The sequence below is a fragment of the Hydra vulgaris genome, chromosome 07, assembly GCF_038396675.1.
Source record: "Hydra vulgaris chromosome 07, alternate assembly HydraT2T_AEP".
Taxonomy (NCBI): Eukaryota; Metazoa; Cnidaria; class Hydrozoa; order Anthoathecata; family Hydridae; genus Hydra; species Hydra vulgaris.
The window spans coordinates 7,635,001-7,646,481 of NC_088926.1; the positions used below are offsets into that span (position 1 = coordinate 7,635,001).

Below are 11,481 nucleotides of genomic sequence, written 5' to 3' on the forward strand. Positions count from 1 at the left end.
AATAAAAGTGCTACTTAAATCAATCTTTATTTCAGTATATGTGTTAAGCTTATAAAATATGAAATATAATTTTTTTTTATTGATTAAATTATTAAAAGGCCGTACAGTATCACAGATGAAACAGTAAAGTTATCAACTTAGTTTCTCCGCGCAGCGGCCTTGCTCGGCTCGGCAAGGTTCGTGTTTCGGAGTTAAAGAGTTGAGAGAGGGTTGTACCACGAATAACAACTAAAAAATAAATAAATAAATAAAACACAAAAAAAAAAAATGAGTATCCTCCTCGACTGTAGTGGCCCCCCTCGGGCCTTGGGGAGGTGAATAATCTAAAAAAAAAAAAAAAAAAAAAAAAAATTTACTTTTATAAAATTAATGAAATTATGACAAATAAAAATATAATTTGTAAGCATATTGCCTGCAATAAAAAAAATTATTATATTAATCATAGCTAATGAGAAGAAAATTTCAATCAAAAATTTAAAATTCAAAATTATACTTTTGTTCATATTTATGCCAGTCACACACATAACATGAAAACCACTTATAGCATATATTGAATAATATCATTTATAAAAAACATGATAAAATAATTAAATAAATAGCATCAAAAACTTTAATAAAATCATTATTACAGTTTAATATATAGAATTGTAAAACTATTATACCATTAGGACTGCAAGAACATGATGTTAAGTTAGCATTAGTTTCATTTTTCACTGAATGCAAGTTTAATGTTGGCATTGCCCATAGTCGCAAATCATCACCAGCTGTTGCAAGCAATAACTCAGGCATTTTTCGATTTTTTTAGGTAATCATTTTTTAAACCAGTATTTTCTATCTGTGTATATATATATATATATATATATATATATATATATATATATATATATATATTATATATATATATATATATATATATATATATATACATATATATATATATATATATATATATATATATACATATATATATATATATATATATATATATATATATATATATATCTGTGTTTGCGTGTGTGCGGGTGTGTGTGTGTGTGTGTGTGTGTGTGTGTGTGTGTGTGTGTGTGTGTGTGTGTGTGTGTGTGTGTGTGTGTGTGTGTGTGTGTGTGTGTGTGTGTGTGTGTGTGTGTGTGTAAGCGTGTGTATATATATATAATTTTAATTTGAATATTATGAATTTTTGTGATTAGACTAATAATTAAACTTCATATCTAAGGTTCTTAAAGTTCGAGAACCATGTTCAAGTGGAACATGGTAAATAGTTATTATTAATCCTGGCATCCCAGTCACATCCTCACATACTTTTCAAATTTAAATTGAAATAATATACTTGTTTAACTTAAGTCAAAATTCCATAAAATAAAGTACCATAGAGCAGTATTTATCATAGATCAAGATTTATTTTGGTTATTCAAGTCTTAAATAAAATTAGCCTTAAATAAAATTCAAATCAAATGATCTCAACAAAACAATTTTTTTTTGACAAAATTAAATAATTGTAAAGAAAATTTAAACTTGAGAGTTTCTAATAATTATTGCACTTAAATTATATTTGTCATTTTAAAAAAGTAAATAAATAAAATTGCTCTTGTTATGCAATGACTTATTTTATACGACGACCCAATGCCGTTTGTTAAGGTTTTGTTTTCTTATTTAAACTCGGTGGTTTTTGACGAGACGAAAAAATTTTCGTTATTATGTAAAAACCGAATTTAAAAAAAATTTATTTAACTATCAAAAATCTTTAAAATTTGTATAAATGTAAAAAAAGAATTTTTGTTAAAAGAGTTGATTAAAAAGTAAGTTAAAAAACTTCATGTAAACATGTAAGTAAATAAAAATTTTAAAGATTTATTCAGAGATCTAGTCAAAACAGTAAAGACCGAGACGAAGACTAAGACCAAGACATTTGGGCTCAAGACCAAGACCAAGACTGAATGCTTCAAGATCAAGACCAAGACATCAAAAAATTAACCCAAGATCAAGACCAAGACTTTGAAAGTTTTTACAAGACCGGGATCAAGACTATTAGGAGAATAGCAAATAAATCTTTTTTTCATTTTTTTAATGTCTCAATAAAAGAATTTATATACTTATATTTTCTTTATTTATGCATTTTAATACATCAATAAAAAAAAATACATAAACAAATAAAAAAATAGTAATTTAAATAGTTTTAATTAAATATTAAAAAAAAAAAAAAACAACTTTTTAAATTCTCCTAACACAGTTAGAACCTTGTCGCGACGAACGAACCATGTCGCGACCAACGCGACGAAATCTCATTAAGAGCGGGAAGTTGCGGCGATCTACGGTTTGTCTTTAATAACTAATCCACTCCATTGAGTTGATATTTTTAGTAAATTATGAATGCATGTATGTGTTAGTAAAAAAAAAATTACATGATCGAGGCTGAAAAAAGACAAACAAAGAAATAGGTATTGCCACTAGACAAAATTTCATCCGACACTTAATTACATTTTTGATAAATAAATCTTTGTTGCTTTAGAAGCAAGAGATCAGGGTTCAAATTCATTGTTTGAATCAATCATATCATCGTTAAGGAGGGAGGTGCTAACTTTCTAGTTAAATGCTCTCCGGTGGTTCTCTGTGACAAGACCGAGGCCTTCTTGGGGCAACTAAAAAAAAAATATATATATATATATAAACACAAAAAATACACACACACTTAGGGGAAGGTTGCGTAAGATGAGCAGGTTCCTAAGGTGGTATAATCTCCTTTACGGGTAGTCTACTAATTTTTTCGCAAACTTTTTTGGTTTAGGATATTCATACAAGTTCGACGGTGTTATTTATTTTAATTTCTTGGTTGTATGGTTAATATTCTTTAGTTGTTTTAATGTTAAAAAATTTTCTATCGTCGTTATAAAATTTTTTATTATTCAATATTTTGCAATTACGTCAGAACGAAACAAGATTATCAAAAATTTTATACATCCTCAATATTTTATGCTTATCTACTGCTTATTCCATGGGTTATATGAGATAATACATAAGCTGTTATCATGCTATCTAAATTACGATAGTACTTGAAGTTGCTTAAGATGATACGTTTTTAGACGCTCAAGATGAGATTGAGGCCTTTTATTCAGAAAAGCGCGTTTTTTTTAAGTTATTCTTCGTGGAGCTTTATTTTGATATTTCAAGAGCGAAAGTTTTTTCAAAAAATAGTTCGCTAACTATAGAAAGATTTATTATTGTTTTTTTATGGTTAAGATAATTATTTTTTTACTTTGGTATAGTCCTTAAAGATACAATTTTATTTAATTTTTATGTGATTATTTTAATGTTATTTTGAGTTTTTTTGGGTTCCAAAAAAGCTCATCTAAAGAAACTGGTTTTTTAAGATGAGATGAATGGGTGTGTTGAAAATAACGCAATTTTTGGTATAAAGATTTTTTTTTTTTAATGATCTGTTCATTTATATTCTTTAAGCGGAAAGATTAAAAAAAAAACTGGTTGGTAAATATTTATAATCCAAATATGCAATTACAGTAATTAAAATTTATTTAAGTATAACTTTTGTTTTCTAATTTATAACTTTTTGGAAGAAATTTAATTTATCTTTTATTTACCAAAAATAATTAGTTTTTGTTAGTTTAAATTGTTTTAAAGAGGAATTAGTTTTCAGTTTATTTTTTGATTGTTCCGCAACTTATGACCGCGGTTTGCAATTGAGAATTTAGTAGCGGAATAGTAATGTTTTGGATCGAATGTAATTGCATTTCGAAAACTTGGTGAGTAGTATGTGATTTACTTTTTCAAAAAGTAAAATCAGCGAAAATTTTTTTATATAGTTTGAGAATGAGGATAAGAATATAATTAAGGTTTCATTTATACACATTTAAAATGTTAAGTTTATACACATTTAAAATATTAAGTTTATACACATTTAAAATATTTGAAATAGTTTACACACATTTAAAATACTGAATTTATTAAAAGTATTTGTTTGTGTAAGAAACTATCTAGGTTTGAAACTAATAGCCTGTTATGTTTACTTTCGTTGCGTTGGTGTTGCACCAAGCAACGCTTGCATAATTTAGAAGCAAAGAAGTAAGAGAAAAGTTTTTTAAACAATATGGATTTAATAAATGGTTGGCTTTGTACAATATGCCAATATTTTTGGATATTTTATCCGGTTCGGATGTTTTTAGAGAATATTTGGGTTTTTATAAAGTCAATTGAATAAAACGAATTTACTTTTGTTGCTATTTAAAGATTTTTGAACAATTAAAAGGTATTCTCTTTAAAGTTTTCAAAACGTCAATACAACAAGGAATTTTTCCTGCTCAGTTAAAAATAGCCGATGATAATCCCAATCTACAAAGAAGAAAACAGAACTAATATATGCAACTACCGACCTATCTCTATTTTATCAACATTTTTAAAAATCTTAGTAAAAATTATTTACCATAGATTATATACTTATTTTAAGGAGAATAATTTTTTATATAAAAGTCAGTTTGGTTTTAAAAGAAATAGTTCTACTGCTCGGTGTAGTTAAGGCAATTTACGAACTATTCGAATACTTTTATTTGGAATTAGCATGATTTTATCAGCGTATTATGTCTAAACAAAAGCTTTAGATGGTATAACTTTTTTTTGCTTTTTTTTAATATTTAAAGAAACTTTTCTTTTTTTTATAAAATTTTCAACTTTTTTACTACCCGTAATAGTAAATCTAAAGAACACTATTTTGGAGTCTTTAGATCAATTCCGTTCATCGGCATTAACATGAATTTAGTTAAAATCTTTTAAAAAAGTTCTTTAATTTACTACTGATTCTAGTTCTAATCGGTTCTGACGTATACTAACTATATATAGTTGTCAAAACACAATATTTCTATCAATTTTTACAAAAAATACTAGAATTCCGACCAAAAAAGAGCTTATAATTACGGACAATTGTCAATAAACGATCAGAACAGATCATATTGTTAAACTATAATGTTCATTTCACCTAAAAAACGTATTTATTTAAAATCTTATTTAAATTTGGAAGAGCGATTGTGATTTTAAAAAGATTTTTTTTTTTTTTAAAAAAAGAATCTTCGGTCTGGATTTTTTCGCTACAAACATTGATATTTTATGATACCGCAAAATTTATCACTTTAACATTTTTCGTCTTTACATAATACACAGACCTGACCATTTAACGGAAATATGTCGTAGTCAACAAAATGTCATACCAACGCTATAATATTTTAAAAGTGCCTTAACTGCACCGAGTGAGTATGCAATCATCCAATTCGTCCGTGAAATCTCTAACTCTTTTAAAAATTTACAATTCACATTAGGTAGTTTTTTAGATTTATCAAAAGCATTTGATACACTAAATCATGGCATTTTGATTCATAAACTTAAATATTAAGGAGTAAATGACGTAATTTTAAAATTGTCTAAAATTTATTTAACAAACGGAAAAAATTTGTTTCTTTTAACGATCCTTATCAAAAAAATGTTTTAGATATTTTATATGGTGTTCCGCAAGGATCAATTTTGCGGCCACCTTTTTTTTTAATCTACATTAATGGTTTGCATAAAGCTTCTAACCGTTTAAGTATTATGTTTGCGGATTATACTAGTTTATTTTTATCTAATAAAAATATTAACAAACTCTTTACTACTACGAATGATGAACTCAAAAGTATTTCTAGCTCGTTCAAATGCAGTAAACTAAATATCAAAAAAATAAAATGGATTAGTTTTCATTCGATAACTAAAAAACACTATTTACCCTAAGCTCTGCCTGATATTTTTATTGACTAAATTGTCGAAAGATTGCGCCACAAAATTTTTAGGTGTTCCTTGATAAGAGAGAACATCACATGGAAGCAATATATTGATTATGGCGGTGCTAAAGTTTCCAAAAATATTGGAATTCTTTATAAGGCCAGAATCTACATTAATAAAAAAGTTTTATCCCAACTTTGTTATTCATTCATTCATAGCTATATAAATTATGCAAATATTGTTTGGGCTAGCACCAAAAAAAGTAAGTTGCAATCTCTCTATCGCTGTCAGAAACATGTAATACGTGTAATTAATTTTGTTGATTATTTTTCTCGCTTTAAACAATATATTTAATTAAGAATACTTAATATTTACGAACTCAATATTTTTATTATTTTATGCTATGTGTATATATGTAAAAATATTCTTTCTCCTGCCGTTTTTAATGATCTAATTACCTTGAAACCTACCAATATATACTCTCTAAGAAAAAACAACCTTCTATATGACCCTTTTTGTCGAACAAATTTTAACCAATTTTGCATTGATTATTATGCACCCCATTTTATTATGTTGTACTTAAAGTTACTTTATAACCAAATATTTTGTTTATACTAGTATAAGGTTCTGACAATAAGATCTCACTGATATTCTTTCAGATACCTAGCTTTTCAAATTTATTAGTAGTATTTGCTTAATTTATAAATTGTATTAATTTTTGTTTACTCTTACTATATTGTAAATACAAACTAACAAAAGAAAATACGAAAGACTAAAGTCACCACAATCTTTTCATAGCCTCTTCTTGTAAAGGATTTTAACAATTTTACCTTAAAATTTTAAAAAAACCTTAAACTATTTTACTTTAAACGAGTTTAACGATTTCACTCTTTGCTTTTTAAAAAGCGTTCCACAGCTTTGGTCTACGCTATGCTAGAATAGAATACCAGGGCCGACAACACCGGGGGGGGGGGGCAGGGGTAAGGGGCTAACCACTTTTTTTCTAAAGGATCTTTTTTTTTTATTTAACATAAGAAAATTTGATATAAAAGACTTTAAGAATTGACGGTTGTGCCCCACCCCCTACTTCGAAACCCGTGTCGTCAGTCCTAAATACTCAGGGGCAGATCCAGCATGTTTTGGTCTTTGAGATTTGAGGAAACTTTTTCCGGGCATTAAGCAAACTCTAAACATTTATATGTGTATATTTATGTCGAATAAGGATGCTTTGCAAAAAATGGCAATCATTAGAGCCTAGGAACAAAAAAACCCAATTCTTTTGCCCTCCTGCCCCAAACGTGAAAGCAACAAGCTCATAAAATATTTTTTCTATTATTCTCAACTAAAATTGAATTCATCGTTAAATTTTAAGTTTCATAGTATAATTATTCAGCGTTTAAAAATTATGATCACATAAAGTTTGTATCCCCCTCAAAATGAGAGGGGTTCAAACTTTATATTCTCATAATTTTTGAACGCTGAAATATTATACTATGAAACGTTTTAAGATATATAAAGTTTCATTTTTATCAACAATACTAAAAAAAGAATAAACTAATATCAACTTGCTCAAAATGATACCATAACATAATTGTCTCTTAACATTATGAAGGCATGATGTTTGATCTATCAACTCTTAATAGGTATTTTCTAATTAGGAAGAAAGTTACCGATATTTAACTTTGTGTTTAAAATACATTTTTTTCTTGCAGCTTTCACAAATTTCTGTTGGATGAGAATTTGTTTAAACTGGTATAAGACCATAGATGCTTTTAAATGTTGGCTCAAAAAACTATTTTTTTTCCCAAAAATAGTTGTTTTTTGATTTTTGCCGACGCAACAGGTACAAAACTTTTTTATTTATATTTTTCCTTTACAGGGATAGTGTCTTTAAAAGAGGGATAGTGTCTTTAAAAAGAGGGATAGTCTTTAAAAAGTCTTTACAGGGATAGTGTCTTTAAAAAGAGAACAATTTTAAATTGACTTTAAAAATTTAGTCTATACACTTTTTTTAAATTTATTTGATATTTATTTTTTCTAGAGCAATATTACTTCTTTTTGAAGTTGATTTTAATATTGAATTTTATTTTTAACTGTTTTGTTTGTATTTGAAAATCAGTTATTTTAGACTCCAATTTATTTTAGGTACCTCCTTAACTAATAATTCAATCTGAGAGATATTTTACATTATATTATAATGTAAAATAAATTTGAAATCTAGCAGAACTTTGTTATTTTTTAAAATAATTAAAAAAATTATGTAGTTAAACCAGGGACGTGGTAGCCCAGTACGATTGTACGAGGACTTGCACTGGGCCCTTATTCTGGCTCAGGAAACTGGGCTCCCAATCCTCAAACAGAAAAAATTTATTTTAGTTCTATAAGTTTCTATCAGGGCACTTTTTACAACATTTTATTTAACTTACTTTCACATCAGTGGTCAGCGGTAATAATAAAAGAAATACACTAAACTTTAGGGTAACGTAAATAAAAGAAATCGTTAAAAAAAGTAATTTAAACAAACAAAAAACAACAAACTTTGTTTAGCGTAAATAAATAAAATCGCTGTTGAATATTAATAACAAAAAACATTGTTGACCTGAAGTTGATAGATTTTATACTGTAAAAAGTAAGTAACGTTTTAATACTTTACTTATAAATTAAAAATAATAGTTAAAGTTTTTAAAGTAAATAAGTAAAAAAAAAAAAAAATATCTTATCAACGTAGAAATATAAAGAAGAAAGCTAAATATAAAAAAGAAAGCTGGAAACTGAAAATGATCGATTAGTTTGTCTTTCCTCAAGAAAGAGAACGGAAATTTTGAGCTAGAGCAAATGAATCAGCTGAAAAACGGCTAAAAAAACGAAGAGAACTATATGTTAAGGCAATGGCGGCTGAAATAGATTAAGGTAGAGGCAGAAGTATTGCTAAACGAAAAGATTACCGAAAACAAGCATTGTAGTGACGAACGAATAAACAATATCTCCTCTTTATCTGAAATTAACCATCCCATCAACAGAAAAAAGAGAACAGAAAAAACTCAATTTAAAGCAAAAAAAACAACCATTGTAAAAAAAATCTGTTTATATAGAAAACAGTATTGAAGATTCAGAATCCAATTAATTAGATTAGACCAATAGAATCTTTGTTGTTATTGATTATAAATTAGTGATCGTTTGAAATTTTTGTTGTTGTTGTTTTTTCTCCTTTCTCCTTTAGAAGTAAAATAAGTTAGCAAAAAAAATTTTAAAATATGTTGAACAAAACTATAAAAATTTATGAGTTTCTGCACGATAAATGAACTTTTTTCTAAAAGTTATACAGCCTGTTTATTTTTTTTTATTTTTTCAATTTTTTAATTTTTTTAATTTTTTTTTCTCTCTTTAAATGTTTTACAGTATTAGTTGTTTTACAATTATAATAATTTCAAAATGATTACAAGATTAATTAAGTTTTTAAGAGGATGAACGCGGAATCTTGGAGAAGACCTTAAAGACTTGTCGTCGAAAACAGCTTTGTTTTTTAACAGAATCGTTGCATTTATTGTGTTAAATATATATATTCTTGTCGAAGGTAAAATAAATAAACATAAAAGGTATATAATATTCATATATGTAAATACAAAGAAATGAATTTAAAAAATTTTACTTTATAAAAATTAAAAATATATGAGTACGTTACCGACAGATGAAATCATCTGTTTAAGTTTTCTTTTGAATGTGTTCTAATTCCATTTTTGAGTAAAATCAAAATATTTCAAAACTGTTTTGTTCCATAAAAAAGCTACTTGATGAGAGATATAAGATCTACCAAAATTTGTATGCGAAAAAAGTTGTTGGATAAAATTTTTATTTCGAAAATAGTATTAATTTTTTTTTTATGCGAGTATAAATTATAAAAAGGATAAGGGGAAGTATTAGTTTTATATTTACACATAAAGCAAAGAATATTGTATAAGTTGATATACATTAAGAATATTCATTTTAAATAAAAGAGGCCTGGCATGAGTAAAACGATCTTTAAAGTTTATAAGACGTGCAAATGCTTCTGTTGACGATGAAGAAGTTCTAATATACTTTTATTTACACTATCCCATGCAGTATTAACATAATTATTATAGTAATGACTAAATGAGTAATATAATTGAACTTAAGTATATTTACTTAAAAAAGTTCTTGAATTGTATAGCATTTCTATATTTCTAGCAATTTTATTGTTTAGATTGTTAATTTGATTTTTTCACATGAGGGTTTCATCAATGTCAACACCCAATAAATTAGTAACTTTACCACTATTTATTTCAGTATATTTTGGAATACCAAAACTTAAATGTACAGTACTGCTAAAATTATTATGGATTTTTCAAAATTTCAATACTTTTGCTATATTTTCATGAATAAGTCATAATAACATATATTTTTTTCAAACAGTCCACTAAAGATTTTAGTACTTACCTTAGCTACCTTTAGCTAATTTTAGGGCACTAATACAGTTAGGCATAGAAAAATAAAACTTTGACAAAGTTCTTTTATACAACCGTTTAATCAATTTGGTTTTTATTGTAATGGGCACAGTCTGGGTCACATCTGCCAGTTGTTTCCAGTTCTTAATTGGATTCGTGCCTGGAGAGTTTCCGGGCCATTTAATAACTTTTTGTAAACCACTTCTTTGATTTTTTTTCAGTGTGGCATGGGACAATATCCTCAATATCACCAAACCACTCCCCGGCCTGAGAAACTAAACAACTTTCTAGCACTTTGAATGACCCAACCTCACATTTTTTCTAAAGAAAATTTTTTTTCCCCTTGAAATTTTTACATAGAGAGGACTTTTTTTAGAAATAGACGATTGTGACCCTGCACTTTGAAACCCGTAACGTCGGCCCTGGTTTGAACAGAAACGCTCAGTTTTTCGGCAATTTTCTTCTGCTTCAGTCCACTATTTTTAAGCAAAACTGTTATTTAAAATTTTTTCCTTAGACTAAAGTTGTTGTTTTTACCCATGTTCAATTCGTCACTAAAAAAATTATAAATTCTGTAGATTTCCAAAAAACCTGTTTACTTTGTTTAGAAACGAAAAAAGAACAAATTGGATACCATTGCAAAAAACTGACTTAAAAAGTCCGGACCCAGTTACAAATATCTTTCCATCTGATGTTGCCCTGTTTGGGGAACAATAACTTTAGGAACCAATTACGACCCTAAAATCGAAGAGCAGGTCTTTTATAATTGATCCTTAGAATGGTATATGCATTTTACTTATTTAAAATTCATAAAATAATTAGAAAGACAATTTTGTTTCTCTAAAATTGTTTTTTTTAATGAAATTGTAAAAAGTCCATAATAATTTTTGCATTACAGTAATGTAATTTAACAATAGTTATCGAGAATATATAATTTTTGCTGTGGTCACTTTCCTTTTAAATAAATTTTACAGCCCAAATAAAACTTAGTTTTTGGCAACAATTCTAGGAGAGTTTTTCGACAAAATTGCGGCCCGCAATTTGTAATAAGTAAATAGGCCTATGTTTTTTAAACCACTTTATTTGCTTTATTTTACATTTAATTTGTGATATTAAAACGCTATTTAAAACAAACAGAAATACTGAAATGAAATGAATGGTTAAGTACAAAAAATAAACTGTCGGCTGACTTGACAAAAAACTATGTACATTTTCATTTATTAATAACGGGTGATGCGGAAGTTATCGTAGAAATCTGAAT

The 11,481-nt window shown here is 27.0% G+C and overlaps 1 protein-coding gene across 2 annotated transcripts in view; it reads right to left on the minus strand.

The window, feature by feature from the left end:
• The window catches only part of LOC100202642 (protein NEDD1), a 56,653-nt gene extending 55,808 nt beyond the window's left edge, over positions 1-845 (minus strand). For both annotated transcript variants that reach the window (XM_065800943.1, XM_065800942.1), the window contains exon 1: positions 663-845. In XM_065800943.1, coding sequence (XP_065657015.1) covers positions 663-789 — 127 coding nt within the window. In that variant the 5' untranslated portion in view covers positions 790-845. The remainder of the gene's footprint in view (positions 1-662) is intronic.
• Positions 846-11,481: the final 10,636 nt, after the last annotated feature.